The following is a 26,282-nucleotide window of genomic DNA, read 5'->3' on the forward strand; positions in this document are numbered from 1 at the left end:
AACTACCTGCACACCCTGCACAAACTACCTAAACACCCTGCAAAAACTACCTAAACACCCTGCACAAACTACCTGCACACCCTGCACAACTACCTAAACACCCTGCACAAACTACCTGCACACCCTGCACAAACTACCTAAACACCCTGCACAAACTACCTAAACACCCTGCACAAACTACCTGCACACCCTGTATAAACTACCTAAACACCCTGTATAAACTACCTGGACACCTTGTATAAACTACCTAAACACCCTGTATAAACTACCTAAACACCCTGCATTAACTACCTAAACACCCTGTATAAACTACCTAAACACCCTACATTAACTACCTAAACACCCTGTATAAACTACCTACACACCCTGTATAAACTACCTGCACACCCTGTATAAACTACCTACACACCCTGTATAAACTACCTAAACACCCTGTATAAAATACCTAAACACCCTGCATTAACTACCTGCACACCCTGTATAAACTACCTAAACACCCTGTATAAACTACCTACACACCCTGTATAAACTACCTACACACCCTGTATAAACTACCTAAACACCCTGTATAAACTACCTGCACACCCTGTATACAATACCTACACACCCTGTATAAACTACCTAAACACCCTGCATTAACTACCTGCACACCCTGTATAAACTACCTACACACTCTGTATAAAATACCTAAACACCCTGTATACAATACCTACACACCCTGTATAAACTACCTAAACACCCTGTATAAACTACCTGCACACCCTGTATAAACTACCTGCACACCCTGTATAAACTACCTAAACACCCTGTATACACTACCTAAACACCCTGTATAAACTACCTAAACACCCTGTATAAACTACCTGCACACCCTGTATAAACTACCTAAACACCCTGTATAAACTACCTAAACACCCTGTATAAACTACCTAAACACCCTGCATAAACTACCTGCACACCCTGCAAAAACTACCTACACACCCTGCACAAACTACCTGCACACCCTGCACAAACTACCTGCACACCCTGCACAAACTACCTGCACACCCTGCACAAACTACCTAAACACCCTGCACAAACTACCTGCACACCCTGCACAAACTACCTAAACACCCTGCACAAACTAGCTAAACACCCTGCACAAACTACCTGCACACCCTGTATAAACTACCTAAACACCCTGCATAAACTACCTAAACACCCTGCACAAACTACCTGCACACCTTGTATAAACTACCTAAACACCCTGTATAAACTACCTAAACACCCTGTATAAACTACCTGCACACCTTTTATAAACCACCTAAACACCCTGTATAAACTACCTAAACACCCTGCATTAACTACCTAAACACCCTGTATAAACTACCTACACACCCTGTATAAACTACCTGCACACCCTGTATAAACTACCTACACACCCTGCATTAACTACCTACACACCCTGTATAAACTACCTACACACCCTGTATAAACTACCTGCACACCCTGTATAAACTACCTAAACACCCTGTATTTACTACCTAAACACCCTGCATTAACTACCTGCACACCCTGTATAAACTACCTACACAACCTGTATAAACTACCTAAACACCCTGTATAAACTACCTGCACACCCTGTATAAACTACCTACACACCCTGTATAAACTACCTGCACACCCTGTATAAACTACCTAAACACCCTGTATAAACTACCTAAACACCCTGCATTAACTACCTAAACACCCTGTATAAACTACCTGCACACCCTGTATAAACTACCTGCACACCCTGTATAAACTACCTAAACACCATGTATAAAATATCTAAACACCCTACATTAACTACCTGCACACCCTGTATAAACTACCTAAACACCCTGTATAAACTACCTACACACCCTGTATAAACTACCTACACACCCTGTATAAACTACCTGCACACCCTGTATAAACTACCTAAACACCCTGTATTTACTACCTAAACACCCTGCATTAACTACCTGCACACCCTGTATAAACTACCTACACACCCTGTATAAACTACCTAAACACCCTGTATAAACTACCTAAACACCCTGTATTTACTACCTAAACACCCTGTATAAACTACCTACACACCCTGTATAAACTACCTACACACCCTGTATAAACTACCTGCACACCCTGTATAAACTACCTAAACACCCTGTATAAACTCCCTAAACACCCTGCATTAACTACCTGCACACCCTGTATAAACTACCTACACACTCTGTATAAACTACCTAAACACCCTGTATAAACTACCTACACACCCTGTATAAACTACCTACACACCCTGTATAAACTACCTGCACACCCTGTATAAACTACCTAAACACCCTGTATTTACTACCTAAACACCCTGCATTAACTACCTGCACACCCTGTATAAACTACCTACACACCCTGTATAAACTACCTGCACACCCTGTATAAACTACCTGCACACCCTGTATAAACTACCTAAACACCCTGTATAAACTCCCTAAACACCCTGCATTAACTACCTGCACACCCTGTATAAACTACCTACACACTCTGTATAAACTACCTAAACACCCTGTATAAACTACCTGCACACCCTGTATAAACTACCTGCACACCCTGTATAAACTACCTGCACACCCTGTATAAACTACCTGCACACCCTGTATAAACTACCTGCACACCCTGTATAAACTACCTAAACACCCTGTATAAACTACCTGCACACCTTGTATAAACTACCTACACACCCTGTATAAACTACCTGCACACCCTGTATAAACTACCTAAACACCCTGTATAAACTACCTAAACACCCTGTATAAACCACCTAAACACCCTGTATAAACTACCTACACACCCTGTATAAACTACCTGCACACCCTGTATAAACTACCTAAACACCCTGTATAAACTACCTAAACTACCTAAACACCCTGTATAAACTACCTAAACACCCTGTATAAACTACCTAAACACCCTGTATAAACTACCTGCACACCCTGTATAAACTACCTAAACACCCTGTATAAACTACCTAAACACCCTGTATAAACTACCTAAACACCCTGTATAAACTACCTAAACACCCTGTATAAACTACCTAAACACCCTGTATAAACTACCTGCACACCCTGTATAAACTACCTAAACATCCCTCATACAATATATGATTCTAACCCTAAACACCTGTCAGCCAATTCAAGTAATTCTACCGAAATTCAAGCAATTTTGCATATTCTCACCTGTTCTGTCTTATTTAACCCTTATTTTAACTGGTCAATTGAGCTGAGAACATTCTCTTATACAGCAACGACCTGGAGAATTGCAGGGAAGACAAGAGTCTTTGAATGGGTCAATAGGAAGCTTGGCCAGAGCCCAGTTGGAGCTTGCCCTGTCCATCCAACAGGTGCAGAGTCAGTCAGTTAGGGTATGTGTTGGCCCTTTGATGGATCGGGTATTAACCTGTCCGTCCCTGACCACCTTAGTTTACCGTACTCAAACTCTGGGATTTAGATGTGAAAAGGAGGCAGCATGTTTTAATAGCCTAGAGAGACAAAAAGGCGAGCCTTGTGTGCCAGGCACACAGCTGTTGGAAGAGACTACATAACAGCAACAGGAGACTATACTGTAGTACTTAACTAGGATAAATTAGATTTTTTTTGTCTCTGACTGTCGTCATTGGCAATAACTATTCCAGATAGAGACAAACTTTGAATGGAAGAAAACCTACTCTGTCTGTCTCTGGCTGGTTCAAACCCACAACCTATGGTCCAAACAGAGAATATACATGACACGTTTTACAGCAGCCTTTTCTAGGCTGGGAGCCTCCCTTGGCCTTCACTGTACTGGCAGCAGCATGTGGCTGCCTGACACAAATGGTACCATATTCTATAAAGTGCACTAGCTTTGATCAGGGCCCATAGGGCTCTGGTCAAGAGTAGTGCACTACATAGGTAATAGGGCGCCATTTGGGACGCAGCCTGAAACTGAGACAGGCTGGAGATGGAGCAACACTCAGATCTTTTAAGAAGAAAAAAAGAGACAGTCACTCTCCACATACCCCTCTCCTTCCAGACTCATTAGGCATCTCCAATCCAAAATTAAATCTAGAATCGGCTTCCTATTTCGCAACAAAGCCTCCTTCACTCATGCTGCCAAACATATCCTCGTAAAACTGACTATCCTACTGATCCTTGACTTCGGCGATGTCATTTACAAAATAGCCTCCAACACTCTACTCAGCAAACTGGATGTAGTCTATCACAGTGCCATCCGCTTTGTCACCAAAGCCCCATATACTACCCACCACTGCGACCTGTATGCTCTTGTTGGCTGGCCCTCGCTACATATTCGTTGCCAAACCCACTGGCTCCACGTCAACTATAAGTCTTTGCTAGGGAAAGCTCCGCCTTATCTCAGCTCACTGGTCACCATAGCAACACCCATCCGTAGCATGCGCTCCAGCAGGTATATTTCACCGGTCACCCCAAAGTTAACACTTATTTTGGCCGCCATTCCTTCCAGTTCTCTGCTGCCAATGACTGGAACGAATTGCAAAAATCACTGAAGCTGGAGACTTATATCTCCCTCTCTAACTTTAAGCATCAGTTGTTAGAGCAGCTTACCGATCACTGTACCTGTACTCAGCCAATCTGTAAATAGCACACCCAACTACCTCATCCCCATATTGTTATTTATCTTCTTGCTCTTTTGCACCCCAGTATCTCTACTTGCACATCATCATCAACACATCTATCACTCCAGTGTTAATGCTAAATTGTAATTAATTCGCCTCTATGGCCTTTTTCTTGCCTTACCTCCCTACTCTTCCACATTTGCACACACTGTACATTGATTTTTCTATTGTGTTATGGACTGTACATTTGTTTATGTGTAACTCTATGTTGTTGTTTTTGTCACACTGCTTTACTTTATCTTGGCCAGGTTGCAGTTGTAAATGAGAACTTGTTCTCAACTGGCCTACCTGGTTAAATAAAGGTTAAATAAATAAATAAATAAAGGTAAAAATCCCACAGCCCACAGGAGAGATTGGTAAACCAGCTTTAGTTGAGAGGAGTGGTATTACCCTAGTAGAGGTTTTACATTGGAGGTATTACCATACCCAGCCAGCAGCCTCTAATTAGGACCATCTCACTGCATGACAGCCATTGTCCCTATGTTTGGCATCTCAGTAGACAGACAATAGGGACCGACTGCCTGGAGGGCCCGTCAAGCTAACGATGGTGGCAGCCAAAGGTAATTGGATAGACTTTAGCCTCCTTAGGCCAGATATTAGAGAATGGTAATCAATGCTATACTTTTCTTTCACAAACAATTAAATTTTCTGCTGTGGTTAGGTTTAAATCCCATTCATTTAAATCCCCTTCTTTTCTGGGGGACAATTCTTCAGAAAATAATTTTTTGGTCCATAGTCAACTGAGAGATTTACACAGAAAGAAGAGAGTAAAAAACAAACTACACAGAGCTAACTAATGCCCCTGACTGTGGGAAAGAAGAGCAATTCATAAGGTATCAACGGTATCAACAGCATAGCTTTCCAATAGGCCAAAACATTAATTTACAATTAAAAGAAAACTCTCTATTATGTATACGTATATTGTGGTAATCTGGACACTAGTAAAAATGAAATTTAAATAGTTAACTAAAACGCATGTTGGTAAATAGATGCCAGTGAAAAGATGTTGGGCCAGTTTGGCTGCGTCTACACAGCCAGCCCAATTCAGACTCTGGTTCTATCCTGGGCTGTATCACAACCGGCCGTTATCGGGAGTCCCATAGGCGGGCGCACAATTGGCCGGCGTCGTCCGGTTTAGGGGAGGGTTTGGCCAAGTTAGGCCGTCATTGTAAAATAATAATTTGTTCTTAACTGACTTGCCTAGCTAAATAAAGGTTCGATAAATAAATAAATACATGTACAGAGCTGATCTGATTGCTCAAAATAACAATTAGTGAAAAAATATTAGCTGGGCTGCCTGTGTAAACGCAGCCATTGTGTGATACATACATCACTATCTCCACCATGAGGTAAAAGGTTGTATTTGTCTCCCAGTTTACAATGAATGTTGTAAGGAAGAATCATGTGCTAAAAGCAAGCATTTTGTAGATGTGCACTGCACCACTTCTGCTGACATTAATCTAAATTATAGCCACAATCATTCCGTGGCCATCATACAATAAGAAATGTAATCTTTCCCAGCTTCCAATTGACTTGTTCAACTCCTATCCACTTCCCTTGGAGAGAGGGATGATGCTGGTCAAGCGGATGACTGCTGTCACCTGGTGGTGGGTTACAGAACAGAACATGCAGATAAACCACTGAACAAAAATATAAATGCAACATGTAAAGTGTTGGTCCCATGTTTAATGAGCTGACATAAAAAATCCCAGAAATGTTCCATATGCACAAATAGCATATTTTTCTAAAATTTTGTGCACAAATTTGTTTACATCCCTGTTATTGAGCATTTTGTCCATTACAAAGATAATCCATCCACCTGACAGATGTGGCATATCAATAAACTGATTAAAGAGTATGATCATTACACAGGTGCACCTTGTGCTGGGGACAATAAAAGGCCACTTTAAAATGTGTAGTTTTGTCACAAAACACAATGCCACAGATGTCTCAAGTTTTGAGGGAGAGTTCATTTGGCATGCTGACTGCAGAAATGTCCATCAGGGCTATTGTCAGAGAATTGAATGTTAATTTCTCTACCAAAGGCTGCCTCCAATATCGTTTTAGATAATTTACCTCCAATTCTGGCTTCTTCATCTGTGGGAACGTCTGAGGGGGACAGGGGATGCTTTGGAGTATTTCTGTTTGTAATAGAGCCCTTTTGTGGGAAAAAACACTGGCTCCCCAGTGGGTGGGCCTATGCCCTCACAGGCCCACCCATGGCTGCACCCCTGCTCAGTCATGTGAAATCCACAGATTAGGGCCTAATGAATTTATTTCAATTGACTGATTTCCTTATATGAACTGTAACTCAGTAAAATCTTTAAAATGGTTGCATGTTGTGTTTATATTTTTGTTTAGTATATATGCCATCCAGCAGACACTTTTTATACAACGGGATTTACAGTAAAGTGAGTGCACACATGTATAGTATGTGTATGCGATCCCTACAGGAATTGAACCCCCAACCTTGAAGTTTCTCATGCCAAGCTCTAATCAACTGAGTCAAACAACCATACATTTACATACACACAAGTCAGTACACTAACAGGGAGAATACACATAATTAGAACAAGAAAGTTGAAAGCAAAAAGACTAATTACAGAAGTTTAAAAGCTATAAAATACAAGTCTTCGAAGAGTTAAAATTGTAGTGGATTTTATTGCAAAAAAAGAAAGTTTGCTGTGTTCACAAAAATTAACATAATTGCAACAACGCGCTCTGCTAAATAAATAACAATGCACACTAGTTAACTTGAAACCATACAACAGTGTATTCCAGGGGGTAAATAAATAACAATGCACACTAGTTAACTTGAAACCATACAACAGTGTATTCCAGGGGGTAAATAAATAACAATGCACACTAGTTAACTTGAAACCATACAACAGTGTATTCCAGGGGGTAAATAAATAACAATGCACACTAGTTAACTTGAAACCATACAACAGTGTATTCCAGGGGGTAAATAAATAACAATGCACACTAGTTAACTTGAAACCATACAACAGTGTATTCCAGGGGGTAAATAAATAACAATGCACACTAGTTAACTTGAAACCATACAACAGTGTATTCCAGGGGGTATGTATTACTAGGCACGCTTGCCTTTTTGCTCACAAATTGCCTTATTTTCCAGTAGATGCTCGGGCTTTAGTTTGGCTAAAGCCATAAGGTTCCACTGCTGCCTCAGCAACATCACTCTTCAATGGAAATGCAAATAGAAAACAGATGCAAAGCAAAAGCACTACTTACAGTGTGTCCCTGAGCAGTGGAAAAACTGTCAAGCACAGCATGTATCCTTATAGCTTGTATTATTGCTCCTTTGCTGGGTTGCCAGATTAGGTTGATATCATTAGAAAAAGCGGGTTTTAATGATGTTTTCTGCAATCCAGTCATACATTAAAGACTTTCAACTCATACAAAAGCAACGTTTGGCAGCCTTTCCAGTTATCTTCAAGGAACCTGTAGAAAACAGAGGTGAACAGGTAGACACATTAAAGAGTACAGGATACAGTCATCTCAGAAGGCTATCCAGGTCATTTACATACATTATGGGCTGGCACAAGGTAGTTTTCATCTGAAGAGGCAAAACTATGACGAAACAATGGGATGCCTTAAATAAAAATCAGCAGGGGTATCTACAAAAAACATTGGCAAAAAGTTCAACATTGCTATGAGCAACTTCCTAAAATCATTAGGATTAAGTGGATATCCGTATATTGTTCAACCTTCCTATGACCACATTACTGCCATCAACAAGGATCTGAAAAAATATACTTGGAGGTCTATGATTCCACCCCATCTGTACAGAAACACAAACAATAGCTCTTACAAACCTTGCTTACAAATCTTTTTAAGGCACAAAATATATTTATTTTTGCAAAAAAGCAACATTAATTTAAACATACATCATCCTATTTCCTATGTGGTCAACACAATACTTTGCTATGCTGTCAAAACGAGGTTCCAGTTCTCTAAAATCAGTGCAATAGAAAAGACCCTGTTGTGGTTCATCAGTAGTTTGTCTGTCTGTGTATTCAACTGAGAGCTCAAAAAGAGTTCCGTCTCTGTACATGATCTAGATCGACAACATTGCAGTCATCAACTGCAGACTTACTGATCAACAAATCACCTTGGATCTTAAATAACTGTATTATTAACAGTAGATCAGCCAGTGATCAGCTACTGAGCAAAATGTATGGTAATGCTCTCGAACACAACGACAGTCTCTGCCTCAGACTTAGTCGTCCTTCTTGTCAGAGATGCTCTCTTCCTGGTTGTCCTCAGAGACGTGATTGGTGGAGGAGAGTTCTGACTCCACCCCCTGGAGGGCCTGGTACCGCTGGAGCTCCAGGTAGGTGGTAAACAGCTTGGCATACTCTGGGTGGTTCAGGGCAAACGCCTGGAACTCGGCTGGAGAGGGAAATGGAGAGACAGAGGATCCAATCAGAACTTACAGTAGTATATCTGGTATATTATCAATGCTCACAATACCTGGAATTCAGTTTCAGAGAGGATCAAATCAGAACTATATTCAAATTGTCAGTGACTAAAGAAGCAATTCTGTTACATCATAAAAATTAAAATTAAATTCCACAAAGTTGTTGTTTAAAATGGGCTACTTTTGGTGAAAGTAATGTTAATTTCCTATGGGAATTAAAATCGAAGGATAAAAAACTATACAAATATTAATATCCCACTTTCAAATCCATATATTATTTCTCTTTCTATATTTCTAGAATGGAGATCCAAGGCTCAACCCGGCCTTTTCTATGGTGTTCCGTCATGGCAAGCAGTCAGCTGCCTTTAGTTCATGCTGGAGTCCTCCACATCAGATAACCTTTGACCTTCACAAGGGTCTACTTACAGAAAGTGATGAATTCAGAGCTGTCTGTATCTATCTCCTTAAAGAGTTTGGAGACGTTGAGGTCACACACGCCTAGAGCAGAGCGAAGCATGGAGGAAAACTCTTCATGCGTGATTCTTTGGTCCTCGTCAGTGTCAAACAGCTGAGAGGAGGGAGACCATTAGTTAAGTAATGACAACACATAGGCTTGCTTATTGAAATCGAGACTCTGCTCTTATGACCGTGTGGCTTTCAAACTTACTTCATGTTGTCACGATCGTGTGGAGGAGAGACGGACCAAAACGCAGCATGTGGAAAATAAGCCATCTTCTTTTTATTTTACTACGAAGATGAACATGAAACGAAACACTATTACAAACTATCAAAACAACAAACGACCGTGAAGCTATAAACGTAGTGCACACACACAGGCTACAAACGTTCAACATAGACAATTCCCCACAACAAACTAAAGCCTATGGCTACCTTAAATATGGCTCCCAATCAGAGACAACAGAAACCAGCTGTCTCTAATTGGGAACCCATTCAGGCAACCATAGACTTTCCTAGACAACTACACACAACATAGACACAGCTAGACAACTATACTAAACATAAACCCAACTACTCTAAATAAACCCCCTAAACCTTACAACCACCCTGGACACTACAAAACCCACATAAATTACCCATGTCACACCCGACCTAACTAAAATAATAAAGAAAACAAAGAATACTAAGGCCAGGGCGTGACATAGCCCCCCCCCTTAAGGTGCGAACTCCGGGCGCACCAGCACAAAGTCTAGGGGAGGGTCTGGGTGGGCATCTGACCACGGTGGTGGCTCAGGCTCAGGGCGAGGTCCCCACCCCACCATAGTCAATCCCAGCTTATATCTCCCCCTACAAATGACCACCCTCATATTACCCCCACTTAATCTTTTGGGTAACATCGACACAAGGGGCAGCACCGGGATAGAGGAATAGCTCAGGACAGAGGGATAGCTCAGGATAGAGAGGTAGCTCAGGATAGAGAGGTAGCTCAGGATAGAGAGGTAGCTCAGGATAGAGGGGCAACTCCGGACTGAAAGGCAGCTCCGGACAGAGAGACAGCTCTGGACTGAGGGGCAGTTCTGGATAAATAGCCGCTCTGGGCTGAGGGACAGCTCATGACTGGCTGACGGCTCTGGACGCTCATGGCTGGCTGACGGCTCTGGACGCTCATGGCTGGCTGACGGCTCTGGACGCTCATGGCTGGCTGTCTGGACACTCATGGCTCACTGACGGCTCTGGCAGATCCTGTCTGGTTGGCGGCTCTGGCAGATCCTGTCTGGTTGGCGGCTCTGGCAGATCCTGTCTGGTTGGCGGCTCTGGCAGATCCTGTCTGGTTGGCGGCTCTGGCAGATCCTGTCTGGTTGGCGGCTCTGGCAGATCCTGTCTGGTTGGCGGCTCTGGCAGATCCTGTCTGGTTGGCGGCTCTGGCAGATCCTGACTGGTTGGCGGCTCTGGCAGATCCTGACTGGTTGGCGGCTCTGGCAGATCCTGACTGGTTGGCGGCTCTGGCGGATCCTGACTGACGAATGGCTCTAGCGGCTCCTGACTGACTAACGGCTCTGACGGCTCCGGACAGACGGGCGGCTCTACTGGCTCGGGACAGACGGATGGCTCAGACGGCGCTGGGGAGACGGATGGCTCAGACGGCGCTGGGGAGACGGATGGCTCAGACGGCGCTGGGGAGACGGATGGCTCATACGGCGCTGGGGAGACGGATGGCTCATACGGCGCTGGGGAGACGGATGGCTCAGACGGCGCTGGGGAGACGGATGGCTCAGACGGCGCTGGGGAGACGGATGGCTCAGACGGCGCTGGGGAGACGGATGGCTCAGACGGCGCTGGGGAGACGGATGGCTCAGACGGCGCTGGGGAGACGGATGGCTCAGACGGCGCTGGGGAGACGGATGGCTCAGACGGCGCTGGGGAGACGGATGGCTCAGACGGCGCTGGGGAGACGGATGGCTCAGACTGATCCTGTCTGGCGGAAGGCTTTAGCGGCTCCTGTCTGGCGGAAGGCTCTAGCGGCTCCTGTCTGGCGGAAGGCTCTAGCGGCTCCTGTCTTGCGGAAGGCTCTAGCGGCTCCTGTCTGGCGGAAGGCTCTGTAGGCTCATGGCAGACGGGCGGCTTTGCAGGCTCATGGCAGACGGGCGGCTTTGAAGGCTCAATACAGACGGGCAGTTCAGTCACCGTTGGGCAGACGGCAGACTCTGGCCGGCTGAGACGCACTGTAGGCCTGGTGCGTGGTGCCGGAACTGGAGGTACCGGGCTAAGGACACGCACCTTCAGGCTAGTGCGGGGAACAACAACAGGGCACACTGAGTTCTCAAAGCGCACTATATGCCTGGTGCGTGGTACCGGACTGAGGGCACGTACCTCAGGACGAGTGCGGGGAGAAATAACAGTGTGTACAGGACTCAGGAGACGCACAGGTGGCTTAGTGCGTGGTGCCGGAACTGGAGGCACTGGGCTGGAGACACACACCATAGGGAGAGTGCGTGGAGGAGGAACAGGGCTCTGAAAACGCACTGGAAGCCTGGTGCGTGGTGTAGGCACTGGTGGTACTAGGCTGGCGGGGAGGTGGCGCCGGAAATACCGGACCGTGCAGGCGTACTGGCTCCCTTGAGCACCGAGCCTGCCCAACCTTACCTGGTTGAATGCTCCCCATCGCCCGACCAGTGCGGGGAGGTGGAATAACCCGCACCGGTCTATGTAGGCGAACCGGGGACAACATGCGTAAGGCTGGTGCCATGTAAGCCGGCCCAAGGAGACGTACTGGTGGCCAGATATGTAGGGCCGGCTTCATGACATTTGGCTCAATGCCCAATCTAGCCCTACCAGTGCGGGGAGGTGGAATAACCCGCACTGGGCTATGTACCCGTACAGGAGACACCGTGCGCTCTACTGCGTAACACGGCGTCTGCCCGTACTCCCGCTCTCCACGGTTAGCCTGGGAAGTGGGCGCAGGTCTCCTACCTGCCCTTGGCCCACTACCTCTTAGCCACCCCCCAAGAAATTTTTGGGTAGTACTCACGGGCTTTTCAGGCTTCCAGCCACGTCTCCTTGCTGCCTCCTCATATCTCCGCCTCTCTGCCTTCGCTGCCTCCAGCTCAGCTTTGGGGCGGTTATATTCTCCTGGTATTTCTCGGTCCAGAATTTCCTCCCAATTCCAATAGTCCAGTGTAGGTGGGTCCTGTTGTTGTTGCACACGCTGCTTGATCCGATGTTGGTGGGGAATTCTGTCACGATCGTGTGGAGGAGAGACGGACCAAAACGCAGCATGTGGAAAATAAGCCATCTTCTTTTTATTTTACTACGAAGATGAACATGAAACGAAACACTATTACAAACTATCAAAACAACAAACGACCGTGAAGCTATAAACGTAGTGCACATACACAGGCTACAAACGATCAACATAGACAATTCCCCACAACAAACTAAAGCCTATGGCTACCTTTAATATGGCTCCCAATCAGAGACAACAGAAACCAGCTGTCTCTAATTGGGAACCCATTCAGGCAACCATAGACTTTCCTAGACAACTACACACAACATAGACACAGCTAGACAACTATACTAAACATAAACCCAACTACTCTAAATAAACCCCCTAAACCTTACAACCACCCTGGACACTACAAAACCCACATAAGTTACCCATGTCACACCCTGACCTAACTAAAATAATAAAGAAAACAAAGAATACTAAGGCCAGGGCGTGACACATGTTCCCCTCACAACTACAAAACACAATACCCCCCCACACATATTTGACTTCATCATAGCCACTGAGTGCTCCTCTATTGCTTCCAAACCATGGGTAGACCTCACAGACACAGTCTGCGTCAGCTATGTTCCAACGCCCCAATGTCATGTGTTGGACAGCTAAATGTGACACGGTAACATTCGCAACAAGCAGGGTTTTTATTGGCCGAACCTGGAAAGCTGTGCGGAGGACCTCTTCGGTGTTAGCTGGCCGACATAAGATGGTTACACCGATGACATACTCTCTGAAGTCAATGGTGCCATCTCCATCCTAGAGAGAGACAGAGTGACAGCTAAGTATCAGTTAACAAAGCCAGACTACACATTGCATTCAGTGGACTACAATACTCTACAAATCCACTATGTTTTTCCAAGACGAACAATTGTTCCTTTATTTCTTCAGACAGTTTGTTTACCCTCTCTATGAACAAAGCAGTGGGGGACAGCATACTAAATCCTCGGTTAGTTAGCCCATCCAGTCACAGGTTGGAGAGAACAGACAGAATGGCTGTGGTCTGATTCTCTACACTTTGAAAGAATAGTGCAGTCGTACACTTCACTTTGTGGATTTCAAAGGAATGTTGCAAGAAATATGGTGTAGACTTCCTCCAGCCAAGCTTGCACCAATCCAACACAACCTAGGAAAGCCTGGAAGAGAGATTGAGCTGAACTAGATGTGACTGGCTCTCACCCTGTCAAAGAGAGCAAACAGCTCCTGCAGGGCCGGGCTGATGGGCAGCTTGAGGAAGCTGGCGAACTCCTGGATGGTGATGCGGCCTCCTTTACAGGAGCAGGCAACGGCTGCAAAGCCCTCCAGCTCCTTCTTCACGTTGTCCCACTTCAGGCTGAGGCGGACCGGGGAGGAAAGGAGGAGGGCAGGACACAAGGACTTACACAGGGGAGGAAGAGGGTGTAGGTCTGTGTGTGTGTCCAACTATTACCAATTGCCGATGTAGCAGTTGGACAAATAAAGCAGTATTGTGTAAGGCAGTGTTACTTCAGTGTGGAGTTTGCCAGTAGGTGACAACAGTACATAACAGGACATAGTGTGTTGCCACAGTGGCAACAGCACAGTATTAGAGCGGCAGAGGAGCCAGTCTTACTCAAGTTTTTGGCTGATCTTAGTGAACTCCACTAGACCAGCCTCCATTGGCAGGGTGAGCTCCCCAGCTGAGATCATCAGTCTACAGTCCTCATATGTGTGGTCCGTCACTGGCACACCCAGGGCCCTGTACACACATAGGGATAGCATTGAAGAGATGGGTAAGAATAGACATAAGGAAGCTATTATTAAATGCTTTAATACTATTCACACACACACTTACTGGGCCATAACATTTCGTACTGTCCTGGCGAACAGCACAGGTCTTGTCTTTTCCTCCTCAGTAGGGGTAACTGGAGGAAGAAACTGGAGGAGAGGGCAAAGGTCAAAACAGGGACTAATCAGGAAGTACAGGCTAACTGGAGGGCTACCAAGATAAGGACTTTATAATACATTCATAAGCCATACATAACACCTTTATAAACCATACATAACACATAGGTACTGCTAATGAATGTGTTATGAAGTCATTATCTCTTGGCCTTCTAAGTAAGTATTCCTGTGTAGTGTGTTAATACTAACCTCTATCTCTACATTGGTGTAGAGCTGAGACAGAGTGAGAAGCAGCAGGGTTTTCCTGAAAGAACATCACCACAAATCATCATCACCTCTATTCAAAGGGCATAACGGTAATCCCATACAACAAGATTGAAATGTAAGCCCACTAAACTGAAAAACAATTCATCGCTCAACAGTGAAAATCTCTATTCCCAGAGTTTGAGGCCTAACTGTGGCCCATGAGGAGAAGTTACAGGAACATAGTTGCAATGTGAGGGACTGTACAGAAAACAACAGGGGAAATGTAGCGTCGAAGCGTTGAGGCAACACTGATGATTGTAATCCACTGAGTGCACTGCAGACTTACGAGCTGAAGCCTTGCCAAGTCCAAGTCACAGTGTCCAGTCTGTTGGGATATCTCATGACCACAGGCTGCACCGGGACCCCAGGGACGAAGGCACCTGACGGGGAGAGAGAGACAGAGTGAGACCCTACTGACCTCCAGCACCAGCACTGACTACTATTCTAACTTAATGAGCACACACACACACACGACCTATATGTGCAAACACAGGAGCACAGACAGCCTACTAATTGGACAGAGTGCAGCCGATGACAACTTATTTACCCACAGTACACGTCCAACCAATAACAAGACCAGAAGCTGGATTCATCTAACCCTGATCAATATACCAATCAGTACTGTAAGGAAGCCACTAGTATTTGGTCTGAGGGTTTGGCTATTGGCACTGTAGTATAACAAAGTAATTTGGTTAGATGCAAATGTCTATGCAAAAACTGTAACATGCCATAGAGTGTAATTGATGGTCTTGTATGCTGTTATTTGCATGGATTATTAGATGCATTCTCAGGTTTACAGCGTTAGGATTGAACCATAGCAATTGCTACTGTACAATTCACTCAGATCCTAATAGCCTAGTTCTTGGTATTGAGTGAAGATAATCAGTCAGTCATTTCCTTCTGAAGTTCATTATCACACCGTGCAATCTATTCCATGACACTATGGCTACTGTTCTGTTTCAGGAAGTAATGGATACACTCAGGCCCCTTCACTCTGGAGAAGCCCATTGTGTGTGCATCAGGTGACTGACCACACAATGAGGCACATAGCATGTAGCATACTGGGAGTAAATGAAGAGGTGTTGTGTCAAAACAAATTGTAACAGTATTACGTCCGTCCCGCTCCTCGCCCCAACCTGGGCTTGAACCAGGAACCCTCTGCACACATCAACAACAGTCACCCTCGAAGCATCATTACCTATCGCTCCACAAAAGCCACAGACCTTGGAGAGCAAAGGAAACAACTACTTCAAGGTCTCAGAGCGGGTGAAGTCACTGATTGAAACTCTACTAGGGTGCACAGCTAACTAGCTAATCATTTCACACCGGTTACACAAGCACCCCAGAAGGAAGCTGAATGAAAACCATTCTGCAACCGCATGATGGCCATATCTCTGCCAGTTGTTTACAAGTGAATTTGCATTAAGTAAATGACACCACTAGTGTGGATGGTACTGTGTGTCTCTCCCAGCAGACTGTCTGGAAGGCTGTCTGTCTCCACTATAAACAAATGACAACCAGCCTGTTAAGTGGGAATACAACATGGACATTGTAGGGTCCCACATGATTTTCATACCCTATCAACAGTACACTGTTTGGTATAAGTTGATACCTTGGGTCCACACAAAGGTGTTTCTACTCCTATTTAAAAACAAACATGGTAGTGAAGTTCAACCTACCTTGTTTGAAAGTGATGAGACATGAGCGATTTGTACAAGTCCCCTCAGGGAAGACCAGGATCTGGAACATAAATAACTAAATGTTTCTTTTAGGAAAGAGATACCTAGTCAGTTACAACTGTACAACTGAAATGTGTCTTCTGCATTTAAGCCAATCCCTCTGAATCAGAGAGGTGCGGGGGCTGCCTTAATTAAATCCACATCTTTGGTGCCCAGGGAACAGTGGGTTAACTGCCTTGCTCAGTGGCAGAACGACATATTTTTACCTTGTCAGCTCTGGGATTTCATCCAGCAACCTTTCGGTTACTGGCCCAATGTTCTAACCACTAGGCTACCCCCACTGACAATGTAGATGGATCTAGTCCAGTGTTTCATTCTATGCTGAATGAAGCAGACTTTCTGTCACAAAGAAGAAGCAACAGAAATTGTGTTTGAAGGATATGTCATGCGAGAGGAAGTTTACAAGGCAAATTCTTGGTTTGAAAAGGCATGCTGTTTCATTCCCAAGCTCCTTGTCAGACTACAAGCTAGACAAGACATGATAAATTATGATAAAACATTTCAAATGGCTGTGTGTATGTGTGTGTGTGTGTGTATGTGTTTAACTATACTTGTGGGGAACAGAAGTCCCCACATGAATAGTAAATGAAGAAATTAAAATGTACCCCAGTTGGTTAGTCCCCACAAGATCAAATGGTATTTATGGGGGATTTAGGGTTAAGGTCAGAATTAGTGTTAGAATTAGGTTGAGGGTTAGGAGCTAGGGTTAGGGGTTAGGGAAAATAGGATTTTAAATGGGACTGAATTGTGTGTCCCCACAAGGTTAGTTATTCAAGACTGTGTGTGTATATGCATGCGACAGACCTGTGGCCAGTGGCCTCCAGACTTGGCTCTGCTGTCTATCTCCATAATGGTGTTCTTACGGGAGTCTGGGTCCTGGCTGGAGACCAGCACCGGCTGGAGACATCGCACAAACCCTGGATGGAGAAAGGAAACACACATCAGAAACTCACACACTAGTGCTGAGCAATTAGTGTTTTTAAGTGTTTCGAGTACGATTATTTTTTTAAAGATTAAATGCACTATGCATTACGTGGGTTGAATGCTGTAACACAGAATAAAACGATTAATAAAAGTCCCATGATGGTAGTGACTGCACATTACTGCTTATCACTTATTAACCATCATTTATTCACATTACTTTAATAAAATATTTCACTTATTGTGTATATTACATTTGATGACATTATTATTTTACTCCAAGTCATCATCTCATCTCTATAGAGTTGCTACCTATGCTGTCTGACAAAATCACTATTTTGTAGTTCTTCAAAGTAAATAAGGTGTCACGTTCCTGACCTATTTCTGTTAGTTTGTTGTATGTGTTAGTTGGTCAGGACGTGAGTTTGGGTGGGCATTCTATGTTTTCTGTTTCTATGTTGGTTTAAGGGTTGCCTGGTATGGCTCTTAATTAGAGGCAGGTGTTTGGCGTTCCTCTAATTGAGAGTCATATTTAGGTAGGTTGTTTCACAGTGTTCGTTGTGGGTGGCTGTCTCCTGTGTCAGTGTTTGTCGCACCATACGGGACTGTTCGGTTTGTTTTGTACATCATCATTTTGTGTAGTCTATTTTTCCCTGTTCGTGCGTTCTTCGTGTTTATGTGAGTTCATCGTCCAGGTCTGTCTACACCGTTTGTTGTTTTGTTAGTTTATAGTCGAGTTTGTGTTTTTCGTGTTTTCTTTAAATAAATTATGTGTTCACAACCCGCTGCGCCTTGGTTCCAACTTCCATCACTACTCCTCCTTTTCGGTTGAAGAGGAGGAGGACCACCGTTACAGAACCACCCACCAATCCAGAATCAAGCAGCGAGGAAATCGGAGGAAGGGACAGCGCAAGAAGGAGGAATGGACTTGGGAGGATGTTTTGGACGGGAAAGGTTGCTACACATGGGAGGAGATCCTGGCTGGAAGGGATCGCCTCCCATGGGAACAGCTGGAGGCACTGAGGAGAGCAGAGGCAACCGGAGAAGGGAACCGGAGTTATGAGGGGACTCTTCTAGCACGGAAGCCCGAAAAGCCCGTGAGTACCACCCAAAAATTTCTTGGGGGGGGGGGGGGGGAGGCTAAGAGGTAGTGGGCCAAGGGCAGGTAGGAGAACTGCGCCCACTTACCAGGCTAACCGTGGAGAGCGGGAGTACGGGCAGACACCGTGTTACGCAGTAGAGCGCAAGGTGTCCCCTGTACGTGTGCATAGCCCAGTGCGGGTTATTCCACCTCCCCACACTGGTAGGGCTAGATTGGGCATTGAGCCAAATGTCATGAAGCCGGCCCTACATATCTGGCCACCAGTACGTCTCCTCGGGCCGGCTTACATGGCACCAGCCTTACGCATGGTGTCCCCGGTTCGCCTACATAGCCCGGTGCGGGTTATTCCACCTCCCCGCACTGGTCGGGCGACGGGGAGCATTCAACCAGGTAAGGTTGGGCAGGCTCGGTGCTCAAGGGTGCCAGTACGCCTGCATGGTCCGGTATTTCCGGCACTACCTCCCCGTCCTGATGTACGTGCACTCAACCCAGTACCACCAGTGCCTACACCACGCACCAGGCTTCCAGTGCGTTTCCAGAGCCCTGTTCCTCCTCCACGCACTCTCTCTATGGTGCGTGTCTCCAGCCCGGTGCCTCCAGTTCCGGCACCACGCACTAAGCCACCTGTGCGTCTCCAGAGCCCTGTACACACTGTTCCTTCTCCCCGTACTCGTCCTGAGGTGCGTGCACTCAGTCCGGTGCCACCAGTGCCGGTACCACGCACCAGGCATATAGTACGCTTTGAGAATCCAGTGTGCCCTGTCCCTGCTCCCCGCACTAGGCTTGAAGTGCGTGTCTCCAGTCCGGTGCCTCCAGTTCCGGCACCACGCACCAGGCCTATAGTGCGTCTCAGCCGGCCAGAGTCTGTCGTCTGCCCAACGGCGCCTGAACTGTCCGTCTGCCAAGCGCCGCATGAACTGCCCGTCTGCCATGAGCCTACAGAGCCTTCCGCCAGACAGGAGCAGCCAAAGCCTTCCGCCAGACAGGATCAGTCTGAGCCATCCGTCTCCGCAGCGCCATCTGAGCCATCCGTCTCCGCAGCGCCATCTGAGCCATCCGTCTCCTCAGCGCCATCTGAGCCATCCGTCTCCCCAGCGCCGTCTGAGCCATCCGTCTGTCCCGAGCCATTAGAGCCGCCCGTCTGTCCCGAGCCGTCAGAGCCGTTAGTCAGTCAGGAGCCGCTAGAGCCGCCAACCAGACAGGATCTGCCAGAGCCGCCAACCAGACAGGATCTGCCAGAGCCGTCAGTGAGCCATGAGCGTCCAGAGCCGTCAGCCAGCCATGAGCGTCCAGAGCCGTCAGCCAGCCATGAGCGCCCAGAGCCGTCAGCCAGCCATGAGCGTCCAGAGCCGTCAGCCAGCCATGAGCGTCCAGAGCCGTCAGCCAGCCATGAGCGTCCAGAGCCGTCAGCCAGCCATGAGCGTCCAGAGCCATCAGCCAGCCATGAGCGTCCAGAGCCGTCAGCCAGTCATGAGCTGTCCCTCAGCCCAGAGCGGCTATTTATTCAGAACTGCCCCTCAGTCCAGAGCTGTCTCTCTGTCCGGAGCTGCCTTTCAGTCCGGAGTTGCCCCTCTATCCTGAGCTACCTCTCTATCCTGAGCTACCTCGCTATCCTGAGCTATCCCTCTGTCCTGAGCTATCCCTCTGTCCTGAGCTATCCCTCTATCCCGGTGCTGCCCCTGGTGTCGATGTTACCTAAAAGATTTAGTGGATGTAAGATGAGGGTGGTCATTTGTAGGGGGAAATGTAAGCTGGGATTGACTATGGTGGGGTGGGGACCTCGCCCTGAGCCACCACCGTGGTCAGATGCCCACCCAGACCCTCCCCTAGACTTTGTGCTGGTGCGCCCGGAGTTCGCACCTTATGGGGGGGGTTATGTCACGTTCCTGACCTATTTCTGTTAGTTTGTTGTATGTGTTAGTTGGTCAGGACGTGAGTTTGGGTGGGCATTCTATGTTTTCTGTTTCTATGTTGGTTTAAGGGTTGCCTGGTGTGGCTCTTAATTAGAGGCAGGTGTTTGGCGTTCCTCTAATTGAGAGTCATATTTAGGTAGGTTGTTTCACAGTGTTCGTTGTGGGTGGTTGTCTTCTGTGTCAGTGTTTGTCGCACCATACGGGACTGTTCGGTTTGTTTTGTACATCATCATTTTGTGTAGGCCATTTTTCCCTGTTCGTGCGTTCTTCGTGTTCATGTGAGTTCGTCGTCCAGGTCTGTCTACACCGTTTGTTGTTTTGTTAGTTTATAGTCGAGTTTGTGTTTTTCGTGTTTTCTTTAAATAAATTATGTGTTCACAACCCGCTGCGCCTTGGTTCCATCACTACTCCTCCTTTTCGGTTGAAGAGGAGGAGGACCACCGTTACATAAGGCATACTTTATGACTGCTGAATACCAACTATCAATCACTAAAATCATGTATTTTTAGTTAGAGATGTCTCACGAAGCAACATCTGCTCTCTATATCACCTCACGATCTCACATTCTTCTGTCTTCCGTTGCAGGCGTAAAAGAAACATAGACTGGACAAGCAGATGTGCAATAGATTATGGTCATTGTAGTTAATTACCACGTTTTATGCACTAAACTATGTATAATATTGGCCTGTTGGAAACTACAACATCACACAGTTCAGGCTGGATCTGATTTATCTCTAGAGAATGTACGAGAATGTGTGCAATGTACGCATTGAGCTCACAGAAAATAAAGGGAAAAAAAGGAAAGGAAATTAAATAATTGAACCGCTGTTGGTCAATTAGTTGTTTAAAAATGTCAGTTAATCGCTCAGCACTAACACACACCACTACAGGCTAGAGGCACCGCACAACCCTGGAGAGAGGAAACACACACATCAGATAAACACTAACGGATATTAAATCTGCAAACAGAATCAGCATATATCAGCACTTATCGTTGACAGACCCACACACACTTATCGTTGACAGACCCACACACACTTATCGTTGACAGACCCACACACACTTATCGTTGACAGACCCACACACACTTATCGTTGACAGACCCACACACACTTATCGTTGACAGACCCACACACACACTTACTGTTGACTCACAAACACACACGAAAAGAGAAAAAAATCCCTCTACTAAAAAAAACCCGGACAGAAACAACACTCACTGCCGAATATAGGAGTGGCGAGGTTCTCAGTGCGGGACACAGTGGAGGGCAGGCCTGCTACGATGCACACAATGCCATCAAAGAAGGTGGAGTGTGGGGCCACAGCCAGAATGGGGGCCTCTGCACTGCTCACCTGCTGGCCCTTCACCACCACCCTGAAGCCCATGAAGAAGTAGTAGGACCTCCCCAGGAACGCCATCACACGCCGACACATGAACCTGGGGAACCAGAGAGTCAAACATCAACAGACATGTAGCATGAAACTATACAGATTAAACTAACAGTTGTATACTATCAGGAATATTCACCTAGAGACACTGAACATGGATACATATAGCCTACATCTGAATGGACCAATATTAAAGTCAACATAGTGTTGTCAGGACCTCAACTTAGCCTTTTGATGGTCAGTAGTACTGTACTAAGTTGTTATGAGCTAAGTTGGTGCTCCATGTTCATCAGCTAGTTAGTATTAACAACTATCAAATAAAACAGACCTGAACACGAGCGATAATCAACCAGCAGCTGCATGTAGCTGTGGTCACGTCATATCAACACATACAATCAAAGAGAGAGGGAAGTGGGCTGCTTTTGAGTCACAGAAGAACACATTTGGTTTATTTATCATGTGTTGCATCAGGCCTCATGTAACATATCTCTATGACACCCTCCATTCTGAGGAAATAATGAAGAAGAGGTAGATAGTGTTTCGTTCGATACAGACAAGATCTAATGAAGACTGCTTCAGCTACACTCAAACTGGACAGTTTTATCTCTATCTCTGCATTCAAAGACTCAATCATTTACACTTACTGACACTTGTGGCTGCTTTGAGTGATGTATTGTTGTCTCCTCCTTCTTGCCCTTTGTGCTGTTTTATGCACATAATAATGTTTGTACCATGTTTGTGCTGCTACCATGTTGTGTCGCTATCGTGTTGTTGTCATGTTGTGTTACTAGCATGCTGCGTTGTCATGTGTTGCTGTCTTAGGTCTCTCTTTATGTTAGTGTAACAGTATAACTTTAGTCCGTCCCCTCGCCCCGACGCGAACCAGGGACCCTCTGCACACATCAACAGTCACCCACGAAGCATCGTTACCCATCGCTCCACAAAAGCCGCTGCTCTTGCAGAGCAAGGGGAACCACTACTTCAAGGTTTCAGAACAAGTGACGGCACCGACTGAAAGGCTGCTAGCGCGCACCACCGCTACCTAGCTAGCCATTTCACATCGATTACATTCACCCCCCTTTCGACCTCCTCCTTTTCCGCAGTAACCAGTGATCCGGGTCAACAGCATCAATGTAACAGTTTAACTTTACGTCTGTCCCCTCGCCCTCGCCCGAACCAGGGACCCTCTGCACACATCAACAACTGACACCCATGAAGCATCGTTACCCATCGCTCCACAAAGGCCGCGGCCCTGAAAGGCTGCTAGCGCGCACCACCACTACCTAGCTAACCATTTCACATCCGTTACACTAGTGTTGTCTCTCTTCTCGTGATGTGTGTTTTGTCCTACTTTTATTTTTTATCCCAGCCCCCCGTCCCGGCAGGAGGCCTTTTGCCTCTTGGTAGGCCGTCATTTTGAATAAGAATTTGCTCTTAGCTGACTTGTTTTGTTAAATAAAGGTTAAATAAAAACAAATAAAAACACAGAAAGGGCTGATGTAGGCTACATTCCTTTTAACATCTTGACAGTTTTTAGTTGAGGATGAACAAGAATTAGTGTGAAATTGCGTAGTTGTTACTCCTTCCTCCTTCCTGCATTTCTCAATGTGTGAAAATCCCACAGCTCTTGATGTATAGGGGCAATTCCATGGCAACAGAGTGATGCTAAGACAGGTTTTTCACTTTAAAATCTAGGTCAAACAAAAACAATGACTGCAAAGTTAAAGTTGCACTATGCAGGAATGTCTACGCCATTTCCTGGTTGCTAAAACTAATAGTTAGCCTAATTTCAGTTTATGTGACAAAATAAGCTAGTATATTGTAGAGAATCATTCTACCATCGAAACCTCTGTGAAATGTAGTTTCCATAATCAAAATAATTGTTTTTTCAGCTGTTTGAAACTGGTGTACAAAACCAAAAGTAAAAGACTCAAAAACAAAACTTAATGGGAAGCATAGAAATAGTGCACATAGAACAGATTTACCGATTCCTATACTTGCTTTCATGTAGAATGATAGATCTATAACTCATATTTCTGTGTGAATTTGGTCCGTTGCCCAAAAATGTACATATTTTCATGTTAAACAAACCACACAACTATATGCACAATGACTACTTTGAACAATTTCTGCAGAAAGTTTTACAAAAACACACAGTGCACATGCAACATTTGGTAAAAGAATGATGATTTGTGCTGTTTGTGTAGTTCTGTTAATGTGGAATTGCCCCTATGCATCAAGAGCTATGGGATTTTCACACATTGAGAAACGCAGGAAGGAGGGAGGAGTAACAACTACGTAATTTCACACTAACTTAATTCTTGTTCACCCTCAACAAAAAATGAACTGTCAAGCTGTTAAGGAATGTAGCCTACATCAGAAAAGCTGTCTTCATTAGATATTGTCTGTATTGTCCAAAACACCAGCTAGCTCATCTTCTTTCCTTTCTCAAAACTCTGTTACCGTGGATGTGCAAATAGGCCTAACTACTTAAGTCATAAACAACAATGTGTAACGGATGTGAAATGGCTAGCTAGTTAGCGGGTACGCACTAATAGCGTTTCAATCAGTTACGTCACTTGCTCTGAAACCTAGAAGTAGTGTTGCCCCTTGCTCTGCAAGTGCCGCGGCTTTTGTGGAGCGATGGGTAACGATGCTTCGTGGGTGACTTGTTGATGTGTGCAGAGGGTCCCTGGTTTGCGCGAGGGGACGGTTTAAAGTTATACTGTTACAAATGCTCTGTACATCCTCTGGAACTAATGACTAAAGTACTCATAGTGGATGCAATGTTGAAATATAGTTATACATACAGACCAATGGCAGAATGTCAGTAGTGGCACAGGATGGTGTTTTGCAGTATATTTACCGTCTCCATCCGGTCATGGGCGCCACCGCTCCTTTGAGAGGGTGCAAGAATGTTATTATGACAGCAACAGGCCATGTTACCACGAGAACCAGAGTCAGGAAGATGGCACGGATAGGCACCAGGAAGATTCCCCGGAATACACACTGCAAAGAGAGGGGAAAAAACACATCACACACACACCAGGTATATTAGAAATCTACAACGTGTTTAGGTTACCGACTTCATGCCACTGAAAGAAATACTTTAAAGAGTCATTTTAAAACACACATTTCCTAACCAACATATATAATGCGCAACGATGCAACCATGTAAGGAATACGCACGTTAGACTTTTCATTCTAGAAATTCACATGGTTGGAGGAATTTCTAGAAGGGTACACAAATGCCTCCATTGTTTGTGTTACACAATAACAAGGCATTACAAAAGGATTGTCAGGGTTTCATCGGCTTAGATTAGCTATGTACCTGTACTGTATGCTATAGTAACGCACCACCAGACACACACACAGCGGAGGAGCTCGAGGACAACCACCCGGCTGCGCTCAGCAGTGGGTAGTGGAATAGAACTGTTAACGTTTGAATACCAACCCCAGTTCCGTGACCGATAAATTAATGAGTTAATCGATTTATTTGACATGTTATACTGTAAGAAATACCATTTAAAATAACACTAGCATATTGCTATTACATTGTTATAACTAACTTCTTTCTAAGCAGGGTTTCTCACACACCCAAAGACAGATGGCTGACACAGAACATTCCTAAACACTGATAAGAAAAGGGTGCAGACACACACACATACTCAAGGACGGAGGGCTGACTACGCACACACAAAATCTCCTGCTTAGCTGAACATTTGATAACAAAGAACTTTTGCTATAAGACTCAGAAGGATGACGCCCAGCTCATCAGGACCAATCCGAGAAGACAACAACCTGATCAGGACCAACCAGAAAACCAGATCTACCAGACTCAACCTACTTTCTGTGTTGTATAAAATGTCTATGCATTTCTGTTATCTGGGCTTTTTCTGGAGGTTCTCTATGAGCCGAAGGAACGAGACCGTATACGCTTGTACCAGATATCTTTACTCATAATTAAACTGTCGCTTGTCATACAATTTATCACCTTGTCTGAATCGATCCTTGACCGGCTCGCCCTTCTCCATATCCAATTATCAACATATACTCACTTTGATAATGTCAGCCTTGGCCAATTTCACCTCCTGCACAAAAGGATTAAGGACGGCGGGAAGTGTAAGAAATACCATTGTAATAACACAAGCATATTGCTATTACATTGTTATAACTAACTTC

The 26,282-nt window shown here is 45.3% G+C and overlaps 1 protein-coding gene across 1 annotated transcript; it reads right to left on the reverse strand.

Moving 5' to 3' along the window:
* Window positions 1–7,349: 7,349 nt before the first annotated feature.
* LOC129834135 (lysophosphatidylcholine acyltransferase 2-like) lies at window positions 7,350–26,236 on the reverse strand. The gene is made up of 13 exons (XM_055898877.1): window positions 26,159–26,236; window positions 24,967–25,109; window positions 21,932–22,149; window positions 17,580–17,692; window positions 16,716–16,776; window positions 15,323–15,416; window positions 14,980–15,034; window positions 14,681–14,763; window positions 14,459–14,584; window positions 14,047–14,200; window positions 13,528–13,626; window positions 9,561–9,702; window positions 7,350–9,106 (listed from the first exon to the last, which is right to left on the reverse strand). The coding sequence occupies exons 1-13, from the start codon at window positions 26,234–26,236 to the stop codon at window positions 8,934–8,936; spliced, it is 1,539 nt and encodes a 512-aa protein (XP_055754852.1). The 3' UTR covers window positions 7,350–8,933.
* Window positions 26,237–26,282: the final 46 nt, after the last annotated feature.

This window comes from Salvelinus fontinalis, chromosome 35 (assembly GCF_029448725.1).
Source record: "Salvelinus fontinalis isolate EN_2023a chromosome 35, ASM2944872v1, whole genome shotgun sequence".
In the NCBI taxonomy this organism is placed as follows: domain Eukaryota; kingdom Metazoa; phylum Chordata; class Actinopteri; order Salmoniformes; family Salmonidae; genus Salvelinus; species Salvelinus fontinalis.

Bases quoted from the DNA above. Each gene is read 5' to 3' on its own strand.
- LOC129834135 (XM_055898877.1), bottom strand. From the start codon at position 26,236: ATGGTATTTCTTACACTTCCCGCCGTCCTTAATCCTTTTGTGCAGGAG. The intron at 15,035-15,322 runs GTAAGTCTGCAG...ATGTTCTTTCAG, and splicing joins ACTTGGCAAGGCTTCAGCTC to GAAAACCCTGCTGCTTCTCA. The intron at 9,703-13,527 runs GTTCGGCCAATA...CCCTCCTCTCAG, and splicing joins TCCTCCGCACAGCTTTCCAG to CTGTTTGACACTGACGAGGA.